This window comes from Crinia signifera, chromosome 8, assembly GCF_055691185.1.
Source record: "Crinia signifera chromosome 8, ASM5569118v1, whole genome shotgun sequence".
In the NCBI taxonomy this organism is placed as follows: Eukaryota; Metazoa; Chordata; class Amphibia; order Anura; family Myobatrachidae; genus Crinia; species Crinia signifera.
The window spans coordinates 37,637,634-37,656,736 of record NC_139224.1 but is presented as its reverse complement, the minus strand read 5'-3'; the positions used below and the strand labels follow the sequence as shown (position 1 = coordinate 37,656,736).

Here is a 19,103-nt window from a genome sequence, read left to right as displayed (position 1 = left end):
CTACAAAAAAACAATAAAAGGATTGGATTATCTTCACAATAGTATTTATTAAAAAACTAAGCACTGATTTAAAACCGAAATATTGCACTTGCACATATAAAATGTTCTGGTTGAACAATATATGGAGGCAGTCTGTTCCTATTAAACATCTAGGACCTTAGATTCCTTATGAGCCAAAGGTTCCTTATGAGACAAATTGATGTGGAAAGGTCATACTACCAGTACTGTAAAGACGTGGCGATTACCAGCTGCACTATTAGCGCAGTTGTATGCTTTGATGTGACGAGCTTGCTGATGTCCACGATATTCCTGGTAGTGTTGGCAAACGTCAACAGACTCTGTTAATTCCAAAATGGCAGAAAAGGTTGGTCCAAGGCTGGTTCAGACTGGAAAGGGTTAAACCCATGTTTCCAATGGAGTGGCTTTGCAATATGTGGGGCCCCACAAAGTCTTTTTAATAGTTATTTGTAGAGTTTCCATGTTTTTTTTTCAATATTTGAAATCTAATACATATAAACTTTATTATACGGATCTCCTTTGTGATTTCCAGGTGGCACTTTTTTTTTTTTTTTTTATTGTCTGGAGCTGAACACTTGATTAGCAATCTCAGTGACATTTCGAGGCTACACCCACCACTGTATGGAAAATAGGACAGGAGTTGTCATCTTTTCCTGAATGTTTCAATTCTGTTTCTTTCCATTTCGTTTCTATTGTCCCCCTTAATCCTCATCTGTCTTGCTCTCTCTGACTAGAATAACTGGCTCAATGCTTCTCCAAAGTCCCGCTGCAGACATTTCTGTTTGTGGGGTGGAGTAGGTATCTCTTGTTTTCTTGTACTGATTTTGAGATGGGACTGCTCTGTCTTTCTCCTGTCTGTCTGTCACGGGCAGACTCCTCTGTTATTGTGGGATTAATAGTTTGTTCTGTATGTGTTTTTATATTCATCTCCTCTGTACTGCAAGTGGGTAATATTGTTTAACCTGATTAATATATTGTAGCCCTGTAAATCTCCTTAATAGCCACCCATCTCCCCCCTTCCTTCACTTCAGTGCATTTCCTTCTTTTGGGTCTCCAGTTCTAAGCATTGGGGTAAACTGCTGGGATGAAAGGAGTTTAATGACCTTCACTCCTCCAATCCTAGAAGACTGCATCCTAGGATAGCTTCCATCCTTCTGAGGGTTCTGCTTTCCCTTCTATAGAGATGTCTATACTGCCGTAACCTTTTCTGTTGCACTGGAAGTGGAGGCATAGGAGTTTGGGCATAAAATGCTGAGGAGGGGTGTCCCAAAGTTTATCCAGCTCTTCAGTACAGCATGTGTGCACTATATAACACGTGGGCGGGACCTCATAGTAACAAATATTAGCATTTCATTAAATTGTAGCAGCCATCAGTGTTTTTAACCAAGTATTTGTATGAATGTTTTTGTATATTTGCTATGTGTATGTCTAACTTAATAAGGGTGTTTTGATGAATTAGTGTTGCATTTATGTGCTTTTTGTGTGTGGCTTTTTTTTTTTTTTACAGTCCGAATTTACTTAATGATACTGACCATAGCCATTTATAACCAGGCTTTAATTAATTTAAAATAATAAAAGAAATGAATAAAAATACCAAAAATCTTTGTTTTAAGATGAAACCTAAAAGCAACTTTTTCCATTTATATAAACTTGAACTGAACTCCCATAAATAATAGAACCTAACTTAACAATAAATTATGAATGTTTAGTAAAATAAAGTAAGGGGCGGGAGGGTAATATACAGGCGAAATGTTGTAAAAAAAAAAGCGAAGAGACTCGCTGAAGCCGGGTGACCGCCTATGGAATGTAACATGGGTTCCATGCTGAATACAGTTTTGACACGGAGTCATTCAGTAGAGCCGTGATATATTCCATGGACACCAAATGCCATATTTTATTAATTCAATTAGAAATGGAAGGAGTGCAGCAAGTAGCATTTTTGCTTTGCTGTAAAAAGAACTACATAATGTATTTTGCGGTTTGGACAGTGAATTTAGGTTTGCAAAGAAGTACATGTAAGGGATCTTTGGATAGAGAAATAAATATCACATCATCCCAATATTTAGAAACTCCAGGGCATTTCCACCATATAAGCAAATACATCCCTTTCTGGACCTAGTTCTTCTCTTTTTTTTTTTTTTTTGTTCTTAGGGGGAGGTTGTTATTGGAAAAATACATTGTTACTGGCACAGGAAATGATTGAATAAGGAGACTATGGCGTGTATTCAATCCACCGCCGCTATTTCTGCGGGTGCCTATTCACTGCTGTCTTTCCCAACAGCATTGAGGAGGCATCTCGGCAAAAAGCAGTCAGGCTTGTTTTTCCGAGAATGGCCATGGATTGTCGAGCTTCTGGCCGGATCTTGACGATCCATGGCCTTTTCTCGCAGCCACGCCCCCTCTTCGGCACTTGGTAGATGGGACATTGAATCCTGCCTGCCGATTTGCTGTCGAGCGGGCCGAGAACGGGACAGGGTCACGACTGCCGGGACGTCCCAACAGTCATGACCCAGAACTGAATTTACCCGAAAGCTGTAAAGTTATTGGGGATACTAAACATTCGCTTAATTTTTATTTACTCCATTAATGAGAATGTGCATGTAGTGCTTGTTACCGTGACATTTTGTTATCCGTTGTATTGGAAGTGGAAATGCGTTTGATTGGCCTTAATGATCCTCTTATGCTCTGTGTTACAGGATGCAGTCAGAATTCACAGCGAGTCAGGTAAATGAATGTAGCACGCTTCCATAGCGGTTCCTTCCTATGTTTTACCCGTATTGTATGCTCTGGGGCTGTGAGGAGCTAAATACAATTTGGCCATAATTATACCTGCATTGTCCGCATGAAGAAAAAATGCAGACATTTGACTGTTTGCTAAATGCTTCTATAGTACTGGATGGTCTATATCTGAATGCTTGTATTCCTAGCAGACTTCATGATCAGTGCGCATCTGCATCCACTCTGGCCCTTATTCTGGTTCACTCGCAAAGGCAAATTCCTTCTCAAATGGACAAAACCATGTGCACTGCATGGGGGCAGATGTAACTTGTGCAGAGAATTAGAATTTGGTTCGTTTTTTTCAAAGTGAGATCTATATTGCAGTGTAAAAATAAAGCAGTCTTTTATATCTGCCCCACCTGCAGTGCACAGGGTATTGTCCATTTGAGAAGGAATTTGCCTTTGCAAGTGAACCAGAATAATGGCCAGAGTGGATGCAGATGCGCACTGATCATGAAGTCTGCTAGAAATGGGCTTGTATCTCCCGTTTCCATTACCACAAATCTGCTGAGCTTGGCCTGTGTGTGAGCACCCTCTTATGCCACTTCAGCTATAAGTGTAGATGTCACCTAGTTGTCTGTGCTCAGCACTCGGAGCAAACTCTGTGCAAAAGCAAACCAGATCCCTCCGCGAAACTCCCTTGCAACTCCATTTTGCCTTTTTGTTATCTAACCTTTCTCCTATCTCCTTTTCAGGGAGTCCCAATAATATGAGTCCTACAGGATGGTCTCAGTCCAAAACTCCAGCTCCCACACACAGAGAGAAATCCGCTGCGTCCAGCAGCCAAGAGAAGAATAAAATAGTGAGTATCGCCATTCTTAGTGGTGTGTTCTGTCTATGGCCAATATGTGGAATGTTTTGGGCGCTACAGCTGATGAAACACTCTTAAGGTGCATACACATGGGCTATAATCACTGGCAACATGGTTGCTGAGCGACCATATTGCCAGCGATTGGAGTGTGCACCGGCGATATATCGCCGGGTGCGCGTTCCCTTTTTTAGCCCCTTATGATCGCGCTCCTGCGACCAGCTGATTCCCTCTGCGGCTCCCCGGCAGAAGTTCCCTTTCATCAGCGACCATCTCTGGTCGCTGATGAAAAGGAGACACTGAGCAATATATTGCTGAACACTATATCACCCCCGTGTGTACACAGCTTAAGACTGACAGAGGGGTTTGGGCAGGGTTGTGTTGGATAGGTGTGGCTATTGAGCATCAAAAACTGAGCTGGGAAATCACATTTGGGAGGGTATGGCCACAGTTTTGTGGGAAAGTAGGAGCGGGGTCTCTCAATATCACCAGAATATTACCTTTGTTTCACAGCGCTCCCGTGGGCAAAGAGATTCCAGTTACTACTGGGAAATTGAGGCCAGCGAGGTGATGCTTTCTACCAGAATAGGATCAGGATCGTTTGGGACCGTGTACAAAGGCAAATGGCATGGTAAGTATCAATGCAGCTTATGTTGATCTCTTTCCTACATCATAACGCGTACAACACATCTTCTATTCAGATTACATTGATAATATGTATTGTCTGTTAATATTCTCTAGTATATGTAAGAGTTACTCCAGTTCCCTGCTGTTCTGTGACATTGGCGTGAGTAATGAGGTCTGGCTTAGCCAATTTTAGTCATGCTAGATCCAGCCCGCTAGAATGCAGTTACAGCCAGCCAGGGAGGGTGTAAAAGGTTTAGTAATACAGCATATATATATATATTTTTTTTTTGTTCGTTAAAGAAAATACCACTGTTCACCAGAACCTAATTTTCTCATATTTGCACCATTTTCTTTTTTTGCGTATATCCCAATTCCATGCACTTATTCAGCTAAGGGCCCCATACACTAGTCCGACATGTCCATTTCCCCTGAGCTCCCCGGCAGAGCTCACTAGCGATTTGGCACTTGATGTGACATTTTTTTTACACTGAGTAAACCCCATGTAAGTTCCTGGGGAGCTGCGGGGGCAGTAGAGCAATAAAAAAAATGGTAGTGGTGGGGTCCGGGCTGCAGCATCATGGCAGGGTGGGCAGCCCAAAGTGCCCAGAATGTGCTGAGCATACATCGTTTACAGCTGTGGCGGAATTTGTAAAAATTCAAAAGATAGGCCAGCGAGGGTCCGACCTGATGCACACGGGACTGTGCATCGGGTCAAACGGGATGTCAAACACATTTGATTTGGGACGATTTTTCGTTTTGATCAGGCGAAATCTGCCCGAATCGGATAAGTGTATGGGCACCTTTTTTATGATGGAGTATGTGACGACAGGTTGCTAAATATTCTCCCTGAAAATGGTCTTTTAAAATTGATTAAATGTAATCTACAATCGCTTTAGTTTTGCATTGTAAAAGCTACTGTGAATTACAGGTGGTGTATCCACACGTGTCCTAACTCGTTCGCTAACCTCAACTGTTCATTGTACTAAACGTCATCTCGTAGCTCAAACACTTCACAGTACTTCATTCTAGCAGATGTTACCAGTAAATAGACTTTACTGCAGACCTGCCACCACGACAGCTGTGTGTACTCTCCATCCCACTGCTTGTTCTAAATACAAATATTCCTGGATTTCCTTCTGCGATTTTCAGCAGTGGGTTTATAGCATCAGAGGGGCATCAGTCTGCTGAACTATCTGCATTGGGAAAACTGAATGTAATGCGTGAATTGTATCCTAGATGATTTAAAGCAAATGGCTCTTCCTTCTGAGGCATTGCATGACTAAAAAGAGCAAGGAAGAGCTTTAGGTGTATAGGAAATAAAGTTCTTGTTTGTCCAAGACTGCATTCTCGGGTATGTTTAGTAAAATCACTATTTATACTGCAAAACACTGCTGACTGCAAATAGAAGTCAATACACCATCGACCCAACTTGCATGTACTGTCGGTAGAGAGGTATGAAACATGGAAATTTTAACTAAGATTCGGGTTTAAAAACATGCAGCCTTCTCGTACCAAAATACACCTGGTAAATGGATGCTATTGGACTTAGCCTTGAAAAGTGATAAAATGAAGAGTGATAAACCACCAGCCAATCAGCTCATACCTGTCATTTTTCAAACACAGCCTTTGACCTGGCAGTTAGGAGCTGGTGGTTTATCACTCTCCTTTTTACCACTTTTCAAGCTTAGTACATCTGGCCCCCTGTGAGCAGCCTGTTTACAGGAGCCTATGCACCTCACACTGATCTGTGCAGGATACTAGTAAAACACGTTGCTCACAGGCAGGACTGCACAACCTGTGCGTGTTCAGCCATGGTTGTGCACATCCGTTAAATATGACTAAACACGATCGCATACAACCTCCGAAATCGCGATTATGACAAACACAATTCTTCGTAAGTTTGTATGTTTCATATGGAAAAACTCACATATGCCAGCGATGCTGATCGGGCTTAAGCTCGGAGTAAACACCCGAGTAAGAGTTTTGGTAGGGCATATACAAGTCAGTATGGGGAGGAGGATAAAATGTGGTAAAATGAGGGGCTGACCAATCAGGGCTTTTCTTTCTGTCTGTCTTCTATTGGAGATGGGATGTTGTTTATAGCAACCAATCAGATCTATCTATTATCTTCTGAAGGTGCTATATAAATAAGATGTAGAATCTGATTGGTTGGTTGCTATGGGCAACATTCGATCTTCAATAGAACTCCCATCTTAGTAAATAAACCCCAATGAGTGTAAAGCAGGTGGAATAAGATTATGTAGTATTTTTTACTATCACCATAGACATGTATACACTGCTCCTTTTTTATGTGATCAGCATAAAGTTCCCCAAAAGGGAATAAAACATATGGGATTATCTGCAAGTTATGTAAAAATGATGCAGAAAACAGCAGCCCTATAGGTGACATTTGTTACTACAGAAAGGTCCACTGACCATTCTATTGTCTGCAAATTGGTCTCACACCACTAACCCAAACACAGCTCTATGTTGAGAGATGTAATATTCACTTCCATCTATTTATGTAGATACTAAAAGTGCCCATCCCAAACTGCTTATTTAGGTACAGAGAAATCAGCGGATCACGGTACCAATGTACTAAGTAGTGGGTAGACCACTGCATCAGGTGGATGTGGACGCCCAGTCTGTGCATCCCTGAGGCTCTCCCTACTTCAGTAAACGGACAAATATCTGGTATATGCAGCAGAACACAAAGGTAGGGGGAGATGTACTAAGCCTTGCATAGAGCTGAAGTACCTGCCAATCAGATCTCAACTGTCATTTTTCAAACATCGTTTGTAACCGTGCAATCGGGAGCTGACTGGTCGATGCTTTATCTCTCTCCAAGGCTTAAGGTGGCCATATACAAGTGCAGTGATGGCTAACCTTGACGCTCCAGCTGTTGTTGAACTACATATCCCAGCATGCCCTGCATCAGTTTTAGCATGGCCAAATAGTAAAACTGTTGCATGCTGGGATGTGTAGTTCAACAACAGCTGGAGTGTCAAGGTTAGCCATCACTGTACTAGTGCTATTTGGGCCCTTTTCATCTGATTCCGATGTTTTGGGATGGGAAATCGGATGAAAAGTGTCAAATCGCATATGATTTGCCTCCGATTCCTACGCACATCAGATCGGTGCCTGATCTTACAAGGGCTGCACTAAAGATTTATCGGAACTGGCAGCCTTGCCTAGGTTCGCATACATATATTTTGTATATTTACATATACAATGTATTCAATGCAGTCCTGCTGCCCGGAAAGCTGCCAGGCTGCTCAAGGGAGATTGTATGCACCACCTTCGCTTGGAAAAGTCTCAGAAGTGCACGGGGCCTTTAGTAATCTCTCCCTGTGTTTGGCACAGTGATGGCCACTTATTTCTAGGATGAATGAGTTGTATATTCAGCCTTGCTGTGTGGTAACAAATAGCCCTACTATGCATTTGTTTCCTTATTTTATAGTGTAACCCTGATGGGAGAGCGCTTTCCTTCTCCCCTTTTTGTGGTGGTGATTTTTAGTATTTGGCAATCTGAGTGGGTATGGATCATTAGATCTACAAGAGAATGGTCAACGCCATTAGGTCGCCATGGGTCTAGGTAGACCCAAGCATTAGGTCGCCATGCTTCGGGCACACTATTTTATTCTCCCACCGCGTCCTAGTGGATGGTAGGGCATGAAATACTGCTTGTCGGCTCAAAAAAACAGTGAAAACCCTCATGTCGACCTAATGCTTGAGTCGACCTGGACCCGTGTCGACCTAGACCCATGATGACCCAAATGCTTGTCAACCTAATCCCATCTGAGTTTAGCTCCCCACCATTTCTAGTATATCAGGTGAGAGCTATGGCACTTTAGGTACTGTTGCTTTCAAATACATATTTCTCTTTGCTCAGATTATATCATTGCTACCCCTAGGCCTTTTGACCTCCTGGATAATATCTCCCTAAACTTGTAATTCATGTGTTCTCCATCCAGTAAGTCTGCAGTAATATTTCTGTGGGAACCCACAGAAGAGCAGAATGTTTTGGCTGATGACTGTAAATTTAGGTGTTGCCCTTGAAGTGGGAATTACATCATCTGTATTCTGCCTTGACAAGGAAATTTAGAACTTGCTGGCCATTACAGTTCACGTGTTAACCCTCGCCGTCCGCCAGCGCCAAATATAGTTATCTGTCATCAGCAATAATTTAGTTTTTGTATGGTAAAAGCTTTGTGTCTTGAAGTGGGAACTCTGGCTCTTTTTTATAAAAGGAAAGATCCGTTTCTTAACGGTAAGGCAAATGTGTCTTCTAGGCTTTCTGTGTGTACTTGTGCTCATAGGGAGGAAATGCTCCATACTGAGGTTTCAGATATTGTGTACCGCATGTATGTGTATAGGGTGGGTTAGAGACAACAAAACATTTACCTGCAAACAAATCTAAGCTAGAAGGGAGGGGCACATGCTGGAATAAATCTATTATTCTACAAATGCGCCGCTTGTTCTGATTGCCATTGAGGCATGTAAGTCTCCTTGATGCCAAGAAACGTGCAGAGGACCCCTTACCGCGGAGCCCCGCCCACAGCCACCTGATGACTGACAGGTTGCTATTGAGGCGCCTATGCCGGTCGCAGAAGACTTGCTTAGACCAGTGCACGGGATCACTCCCTGTGGCGATTTTTTATTTTAAGACATGAGTGTGCAAATCTTTTGTGGAGACTAACACGATGTGCATGACTGTGTTATTAAGGCCAATGGGGGTTATTCTGGTTCACTCGCAAAGGCACAATGGACAAAACCATATGCATTGCAGGTGGGGCTGATCATGCAGAGAGAGTAATTTGTTTGGGGTTTGTACATCAACTGATATCTATATTGCAGCTAAAAATAAAGCAGCTAGTATTTACCCTGCACAGAAAAAAAATAACAAAACCCAAATGTAACTCTCTCTGCACATGTTACATCAGCCCCACCTGCATTGCATATGGTTTTGTCCCTTAGAGAGTGAATTTGACTTTGCGAGTGAAGCAGAATAACCCCCAAAGTGTGGAGGGAAAGTGACGCCACTGCAGAGTGCTATCTGACTAATTAGCGGAAAGATTGTGATATTGAACAGAAACCTTTATATGAAATGAAAGTCACAGAACCACCGTGTGTTGGATTTGTTGCATGAATATAGCGTGTACTCTAGGGAGTCTGGTCGTGTGCTTTTAATGGTTGGATTTATTGGGTCACACGTGGGCCTGCGTATGCAACAAAGATGCAGCAAACTCTCATAAAGACGCTGCTTGTTCCCGTCCACTACGCGGTGGGGAAGGTGGTAACCACCAAATTGGCAACGTCTTACACGTTAATTCATGATGTGGTTGGCAGATGTCCGGCCACAATATGCCCTTCTGAAAGAAGCGATGTGTTCAGGGCAAAGACTTGTGACGTCAGCAAATGAGATTTGTGTTTTAGATCTGAACATGAAGGCAATAATCCGCCGCTCTGGTTTACTCTGTCATTTACATAAAGTGCACTGTTGTGACATTAAACTGCTTTCTTTATAAAGAGTTGTGTAAACTTCAGTCAGCCATGTGTTTTATCTTCCTCTACTGGCTGTGCGTCACTTCTCCGTTTCACATCTTGTCACGTCTACGATGCCCCATGTGAAACAGAGACGGTGGTTGGCACAGCTTAAAAGCTCAAACTAGTCCTGGTAATTAATGAAGATAGTTTATGTAAACACACTGTAAGCTCTTATCAAGCACTGATCTATGTTCCCACACAATTTGTTCTCCTCTCTTGCAGGAGATGTAGCTGTGAAAATCCTCAAAGTTACAGACCCGACCCCAGAACAGTTTCAAGCCTTTAGAAATGAAGTTGCTGTTCTCAGGTTGGTATTTTAAAATGCTGCGAATGTTGCATTACGCCAGCGCCACTGATTGCAGAATCGTTTTGCATTTAATATGAGATTCCTGTTCTCTCAGAAGAGATAGACAGCCTTATCTATCTATCTATCTATCTATCTATCTATCTATCTATCTATCTATCTATCTATCTATCTATCTATGGGCCAGATGCACTTCTGCTTCAAAAGTGATAAATTATAGTTTAATTAAACGTCCTGCTTCAAAAGTGATAAAATGGAGTTTGATTAAACGTCCAGCCAATCAGCTCCTACCTGCCATGTCACCGGCTGTGTTTGAAAAATCAGGCAGGTGCTGATTGGCTGCATCTGGCCCCACAACACTCTTCATAGTGTGGCACGCCAATAATGGACACGTTTTGGCTCCAGGAACTTCACCAGGGGGCGCGTCTTGTATTTCCTATACAAATGTATTTGTTTATAAAGCAAACGTGAACCACCCTATGTATGAGAGATTCTAAAGGCCTGATTCAGACCTGCTCACGAAGCTATGTTTATTTGCAGGTAAATGTCGAATGCACCCCCCCCCCCCCCCCCCCCCCATCGCGAATCCCCCAAACTAAGTGCTGAGTGTATGTCTACGCTTACACATCCGCTCGCATGTGGCTAGGGTTGCCACCTCAGTAATCTTGGATCCCTGGAGACTTTTCCTTCACCCTCATTTATGCGCGCTCCCGGAGATGGGGGCGTGGCCCAATAAAAGGGGCATGGCCTATTCTATACAGTGGGCGTGGCCCCTGTAATAGCTAAAACCACCAATTTTTGCCCATTACATTATATGTGTGTGTGTGTGTGTGTGTGTGTGTGTGTGTGTATATATATATACATATACACACACACACAATAAACGTGCTGGCTGTTAATGAATTTACCTAAGGTTGGCTGGCTGGGCTGGTAGCCACAGTCGACACCAGCGGTGGGCGGATTGCGGCGGGCCTACAGACAGGCAGTCGTGGTGGGCGGCAGAGAGCATGGAGGCTTTTTCAAACACCCGAATTCCGGGAGAATCTGGGAAACTGAAAAAGCCTCCTTGAGGGTTGCCACCGGATCCGGGAGATTCCCAGAAATCCGGGAGAGGTGGCAACCCTACATGTGGCCACACAGTGGAGAAATCACTTGATGGCCACTCACCATTTAATTGCTTTTTCATCCCTTCGTAGATTAAAGAAAGTCTATGCAATAATCCTGGATGGCCGAGAGGGGGTCGCCATCAAGCAGGCTTGGACAGAACTGTGTTCTGATGGGCCCACCCAGCGTTTCTGTGGGCGCGGCCACTGTTTTTGTGGGCATGGCCATGAAACGCTGGGCGGATCCCAGCGACCTCCCCTCGGTAAGCGAACAAAACTCTCCAGAAGGCATTCGCTCTGGGTGCTTGCATATGCGCAAACCCCCACTTTCGGATGGTGTAGCGAATTTAGACCTTAGCTATCAGGTCTGAATCGCCCCTGAAGTTCACCCTTACTGCTTCCATAGCACTGAAGAAGGAATTTTTAGAAAAAGGTTGCTAATCCAGTGCAGGTTGTCATTGTACATCGCGAAGAGCGACCACCCTTATATGATTACCAACAAGGTGACACCGGCAGTGATCTCTGATGCAGCCCATACTGTCCATCAGTCTGGAGACAGTCCCACATTCTGCTTGAGTCGGTTACTTGGAAAACATTTGGAGATCCATTACTGATCTTCCCATGAGTGGAATTACCAGAAAAATCACCCAAACAGACAGACATTATGGGGGATATTTACTAAGCAAAATACGGTAGGAATTGGATTATTCGTATTAGTCGTGCTCGGGCACGCATTCGTATTTTTGTAGTTTACTAATGTGAAATAATGTTAGTATTCTGTATTATTTACGACCGTAACAACCGGTCGTATTCATATTTTTACGAAAATACTATAATATACCATCGAAAGAATATGCCTTGAATTCTACATTACTGGAATGTAATTTTGACATTTACTATCGAGTCATATTTCAAAATACGAACGTATACTAGGCGTATTCTAGTACAAGTTGGTAAAAAAATACTGTAAAAAAAACAAACCCCTTAATTTGCAGGTGTATTTCACAAAATCAGACTTTTAACAGGTGTATTTCACAAAATCAGACTTTTAACATGTGTATACTAGGCGTATTCTAGTACAAGTCGTCAAAAAATACGCCAAAAAATACGACTCCATACAACATAGAAAAATGCGAATCTCACAAATACGACACCTTTGTAAATTATGCTCCGGAATACGAATAGGTCAATGAAATACTCCACCGATAGCTGTAATAGATAACGGTTATACAGATATGACTAAAGCTGTGTACACATGCTTAGATTTTTTCCCTGATTTCGATTCGATGTTGCTTATAGAAGCAAAATCGAATCCACATCGAATGGTTTTTAGGACACTTTCGATCTGCATTCGATTCGATGCGCGCTCCCGTTTTCTCAAAATCGAATAGAAAAATCTACTGTGCAGCCAAGGAAATCTCAAATTGTATCCAGTAAATCGAATGAGTACATTCTGCCTACATTTCGGAATCGAATGCAAAAGTACAGATCTAATGCCAAATCGAATGGGATGATCCAATGCCAGATCTAATAGAAAATCGAATCTAGCATCAAATCTAAAGCAAATATAAGTGTGTGTACAGGGCTTAAGACCTAGTTGAATTCTTAGTAAATTTTGCCGTATACCTGTAGTGACTTGAAAAATTACAAAAGTGACAAACCATCTAAACCCAATAGGACTGATTCAGAGATGGACGTTGCGAGCTGCCGATGTGTATGCAGCGAATATGCGAACGCTGCAGCCGCCTGAAAATAGGACACCCACCAATGACCTCACAGATCTCGGCTTGTGCATATGATGCATATTGTGCTCATGCAGCATGATCAGCATATTAGTGTAGCTCTCAGTAGCCTTGCCATCATACTGCATATGTAAACCACTGCTTCACACCTGTGCACAGTTGCCCCCCCCTCCATTTTATGCCCAAAAATGGTTCCTGCCTGGCAACTCCTTTGCAAATGAATCCTCTTTGATATTGTAAGAATCATGCCCCATTCACACGGAGTGATTCGGGGTCACTTTCATTTAGGTTTTTACTATCTAACAATCTTATTCCATTTGGAAACCTTACAAGGTGTAATCGAATAGCCAATCATACAATGTTTGCTTTGTTGCTCCCTTGCAGGAAAACGCGGCATGTGAACATTTTGCTGTTCATGGGCTACATGACGAAAGACAATCTGGCTATCGTCACGCAGTGGTGTGAGGGCAGCAGCCTCTACAAACATCTGCACGTACAGGAGACCAAATTCCAGATGTTCCAGCTGATAGACATTGCCAGGCAGACGGCACAGGGAATGGAGTAAGTGTTGGCCTGACTTCTCATCCAGATATCTGGGAAATACCATTTGTTTGTCAGCCCATCGAGTCTACACACTGGGTATTTGGACCTAGGGATAGCCCAGTGATGATACAGAATATCCAGCTGCAATTGAGTTCATATAAAATTGGATTCTCTGCCCACAGTGATGTGACGTGTGAGGGCAGGCCTGGCCAACCTTTGGCTCTCCATCTGTTGTGAAACTACACATCCCAGCATGCCCAGCCACAGTTTTGCTACTAGCGAATTGTAAAACTGGCATGCTGTGATGTGTAGTTTCACAAAAGCTGGAGGCCACCAATATGTGAATTCCCTGGGTAGAATCTAAAACTGGGTTATATATGTACCCAGTGAGGTTGTGCGTAATGGGACCTGGCCGGGAAGACGGCATTGCTAAATGTATACACATTTGCCGATACCGGACACCAGTGGGAAGGGGAGCATAACTATGTCGTCCATTGCTGATGACGTGCAGGAGCCTGCATAGTTAGCGACATTGTGCGTACACACTAGATGCAATTCCCAAAAATTGTAATTCTGATTGGTCATTATCGTGCATGTCGTCTAGTGTGTGTGCACATCTTTTTAGAAATCCCCTCTAGCCATGTTCATTCTGTGTTCCGTGCAATGGGGGCAGATTTAAGTCTGGAGAAGTGAAGGTGATCATGTACCAGCCAATCAGCTCCTAACCTTTAAGTTACAGGCTGGGTTTGACATTTCCTTAATAGCAAAACTATGGAAAAGCATGATGGGACTTGTAGTTTTTGGCCATTTTTTTTTTGGTTCAGTGAAGTGCTCTCATCCTTATAGCATAGTCACCGCAAGTCTTACGCTTTCTAATGGCAAGAACAGTTCAGTTCATTTTGAGAAATATTGCAACCATCGAACTTTTCCATTGAAACATCATCTTGCAGGTCTGAATTTTTCCAGTCTTGTATTTTATTAGCATTTGAGATCCCAGGTATTCCCAGTTCTCTGTACATGTCTTGATCTATTTGCTTGATGGCTCTTGTGTGCTGCCAAGCAGGATATTTGCAGATTTCTGAGGTAAATGTCAGCCTTACTTACAGCGAGGCAGCAAGTTGGGGACTCTTCCTCTCTAGTGTCCGTACAGCACACAACATTTGTAGACACACACTGCAATCTATGCAATAACTGCAGAACAACCCTTAACCAGTATGCGGAGGTCTAGCCAAGTAATTCCTTTGTTTGTGTTCGTTTGGTTTTTTGGCTTTGATGTTTAACAGCTCTTTGTTCCCTCGCAGCTATTTGCATGCAAAGAACATCATACACAGAGACATGAAGTCAAACAGTATCCTTTTCTGGGTCGTTGTAGAGCAAATATCATCTCATCTGGGTAGTTATGAATGGAGACCTAATGTACTTTTTTGCGGTGGATGATAGGTCAACAGTCAAAAGGTCGACTTGCGAATGGTCAATATTTTTTTTTTCCATAGAGCAGAGCCCTCGTCTGAAGCATATCCCATCGACGACATCTCCTCTCTTGGCCGAGCGCATCAAGTTAGACTCCTAAGGAATCTCGAAAGTGTCTAGATCAGGGGTGGGCAATAAGCGACCCTCCAGCTGTAGATGAAACTACACATCCCAGCATGCATTGCCTTCGTTTTGCTATTTGGCTATGCTGGAACTGGTGCAAGGCATGCAGGGATGTGTAGTTCATCAACAGTTGGAGGGACGCTTATTTCCCACCCTTGGTCCAAATCCGGCCCGACAGTCCTCGTCATGTGGTCTGAGCAGCCGCAGCCAGCCTTCACCTTTTATTCTCTTTTTTGAGAGGTTTTTTTTGCACTGCCGGCGGCCATGTTCCTGTTGTCTTTTAAGATGTCTGCGGCCACAGGAACATGGCCGCCGGCCTCCACGGCTACGTGGAGGAGGGCCCGGCAACCTGTTCCCTCTTATCGAGGCAGTGGCAGACGCTGGGTGGGGACGTCATGACGATGACGCCTCCCACCCACGCGTCTGCAGAGAGGAAGGAAGGCAGGCTGAGTCGGGGGGGCGCAGCAGGACAGGCCGCGGTGCAGAGAATGGAATTGAAATTACTGGAGCCGCAGCAGCAGTAAAGGAGCCCGAGGGATAAAATACAGTAAGTTACATAAAAAAACAATATATCTGGTGGTGGTGTCATGGCATTACTTTTATATTGTACAGGGGGAACAGCCTGTGGTGTCATTATTATTGTACAGGGGGAGCAGCCTGTGGTGTCATGGCATTATGCCATGACACCACAGGCTGCTCCCCCTGTACAATAATAATGCCATGACACCACAGGCTGCTCCCCCTGTATAATATAAAAGTAATGACATGACACCACAGGCTGCTCCCTCTGTATAATAATAATTTAATGACACCACAGGCTGCTCCCCCTGTATAATAATTTGTGTCATGGCATTACTATTGTTATATTATACAGCGGGAGCAGCCTGTGCTGTCATTGCATTATTATTATACAGCGGGAGTAGCCTGTGGTGTCATTGCATTATTATTATACAGCGGGAGCAGCCTGTGGTGTCATTGCATTATTATTATACAGCGGGAGCAGCCTGTGGTGTCATTGCATTATTATTATACAGCGGGAACAGCCTGTGGTGTCATTGCATTATTATAATTATACAGCGGCCCTTTGAGGGTGACCAAACTGCTGATGCGGCCCCCGATGAATTTGAGTTGGACACCCCTGGTCTAGATCGACAGTAACGAAAAATATATGCAAGTGTTAGATCAACGGGAATGTAATAGACAATCACAAGGTCCACACAAGTTTTTCATGTTTTCTTGCTTTAGACCAACTTGGTTCATACTTTTACTGTCCAAGTGGGCATAGAGCTGGATTATAACAGTGTGTAGTGGCAGGGGACATTGTATGTTTGGGTCTATGACCTACAGTATGTCACAAAAACCTACATAACCAAATAGAGGGGAGAGTGCTCTCACTGCGGTTTGATGCTTAAAGCTCTCATTTCTTGTAGACTACAGTCAGTGCCGTCACAGAGCTGTATGGTACCCTGTGCTGGTCACGCCCACCAAGTTCATGATGTCACGCTGAGGGGGGTGGAGCAACCAGCTGCTGTAAAGAACTGCATCCTCAGTACAAGTTACAGGGTGTGCTTCCAGGGACCCTGTTTGCCAGATGTGGGGGCTGCAAGGCTACACTTTGCATCTCTGCATTCCCTAGCGCCGATGACATCTTCTATTAGGGGACCGTAGGTGCGACTGCATCCCTTGCACACCCCCTAGTACGGCTTGAGTCTAGTTGCCAGACAGGAACTCTTAATTCAGAGCTGGACAAATATTTCGAAGATGTAGGAGCTAGGCTAGCGGATAACGAAGATCACACGCTTTATGTAATAAAGGGATCGGTCTTCTCTATACTGCCCACAGCAACATTATTCTATGAGGGGTGTCCATAAAAATGAAGACGAATAACTTGGATGAGATGTTTGGCTATGAAGGTGTAGGTCTGATTATAGTACATCCCATTTGTGACCTTTGCAGAGGGGTCTGTTTTGGCGGGTACATCCTATACTGTGATACAGATATATTTCTGCACGAAGGGTTAACAGTGAAAATTGGGGATTTTGGCTTGGCCACAGTGAAGTCCCGATGGAGCGGTTCTCAACAAGTGGAGCAGCCAACTGGATCAATCCTTTGGATGGTAAGTTCATGCGAAGTTCATCTTTCCTTGACTGACATTTAGTGAACCACTTTTTAGTTATATTGTTGATCTCTAAACCTTTTGCTTGTTTACTGACCATCGGCCACAGGACGCTCCTGGTCTAAAGTTCACAATCACCTTGTCCGTGTGTTCTGTAACTTGCCAAACAATGTTTATTCAACAAAAGTAGCCACGCAGTATAATCTCCGGTGTCCAATCAGGTGGCTCATTATATGCTGTTACTTTGCCCCACAAACCAGGTTCTTTTATATTCTCACAAAAACAGATCTGGTGCCCAGCATAAACACCAAAGCAAAGTGTGCACAAATAAAAGCTAAATCTGAGGATTCATTTATTTACAGTTTCTTATATAGCGCAGCATATTCCGTTGCGCTTTACAATTGGAAACAACAGTGATTATACAAACTGGGTAGATACAAACCGACATGGAGGTAGAAGGGCCCTGCTCGCAAGCTTACAATCTATAGGGATAATATGAGGGCTATATAAGGATAGGATTCCATAGCATGGCAGTCCCACCAGATTACAGGACAGTCCTGATGGAATGCAATTAGATATGAAAGCTATTGGAGGTTATGTGGGGGTTCTGGAAAATGATAGGCTTGCCTGAAGAGGTGAGTTTTCAGGGAACGGTTGAAAATTTGGAGGCTGGAGGAGAGTCTTAATGTACATGGAAGGGAGTTCCAGAGGGTGTGTGCTGCCCGAAATGGGAGCAGGTAATGAGTGTAGATATGAGAAACAGATCTTGTGCAGAGCGGAGAGGCCTGGTGGGGACATATTTTGAGATAAGAGAAGAGATGTATGTAGACAGAGTAATGGCCTTGTATGTGAGTAGAAGTATTTCATATTGAATACAGGATAGACCTATGAGGATACTAGTGAACAACAATAGCTGTTTCCTTAGGGAAAGGAAGACCATTAAGTAGGCTGAGGACAGATTGATGCTTATCCTGTGATACTTAGGCGGTAATTAGGGCCTGCCCGCTAGGCTACGTATGTTCTTTGCCTAGTGAGCAGGTAAACCGCCAAATGCACATCCAACCCACCACCCGAATCCGCGCAACGATGCGAGGGGACGTTTACATTTACACATCCGCACAGAAGAGAAATCATTTGTGGGTTACGCCCAATCGAATGATTTCTCCTCTGTTGGTAAAGCAAAGTAAGCCTGTACTTACTCTTCTGATGGATGCTTTACGCTGAATTTGGGGTGGGCGCTTACGTCCTATGATTCATCCGCTCAACTCAAAGCAGACATCGATACACCTTCGTTCGTAGGGGTACGCCCAGCGTTTCTATGGGCGATGCCACCAGTTTCATGGTTACACCCATGAAAGGCTGGGCGGACCCCAGCAACCACCCCTGGTGTATTTAGCCTTACAGACCTCAGATAATGCAGGTCAGCCAGCATACCCTCTGACTAATCGGAGCATTCTGGCATCACTATACCTTTGTTCATCCATGTTCCAGTAAGACGTCCCCTGTGCATTATTAGAGGATCCCTCCCAGGATCCCTTGTGTTGCACGGTTAGTGAGCATAGGTGCATCATACTCCTGGCACGCAGCATATTCCGCAAATGACATTTCCAGGCCTATTGGGAAACGATGCAGTAATTGTCCTCAGCCTGCATCGCTGGACTGCTGTTACATCTGTACCGGGAATTTCCCTCTGTTCCTGGTTACAGGTGCTCACGTCTGGCCTCTCTAGAACAATGTGTTCTTTTGTACTTTTTTTAAGTAAAAGAACAAAGTGACTTGCTCATCGACATTATCTGCGCGTTTATAAATATATAAAGGAAAAAGAACAGCATTGCAGATAAACTAGCAACAGCTGTGCTGTCCTAACGTACTTGTCTGTATTTGTGCCCCAAAATTATGGTGGGGAACGTGAAAAACACAAGAA

The 19,103-nt window shown here is 43.7% G+C and overlaps 1 protein-coding gene across 4 annotated transcripts in view; it reads left to right on the top strand.

Annotated features, from left to right (window-relative positions):
- The window catches only part of RAF1 (Raf-1 proto-oncogene, serine/threonine kinase), a 75,927-nt gene that overhangs the window by 50,839 nt on the left and 5,985 nt on the right, over positions 1-19,103 (top strand). For all 4 annotated transcript variants that reach the window (XM_083156173.1, XM_083156172.1, XM_083156171.1 and 1 more), the window contains exons 8-14: positions 2,715-2,742; positions 3,492-3,598; positions 4,118-4,235; positions 10,001-10,085; positions 13,312-13,488; positions 14,772-14,818; positions 17,061-17,179. In XM_083156173.1, the coding sequence (XP_083012299.1) occupies positions 2,715-2,742; positions 3,492-3,598; positions 4,118-4,235; positions 10,001-10,085; positions 13,312-13,488; positions 14,772-14,818; positions 17,061-17,179 (681 nt within the window). The remainder of the gene's footprint in view (positions 1-2,714; positions 2,743-3,491; positions 3,599-4,117; positions 4,236-10,000; positions 10,086-13,311; positions 13,489-14,771; positions 14,819-17,060; positions 17,180-19,103) is intronic.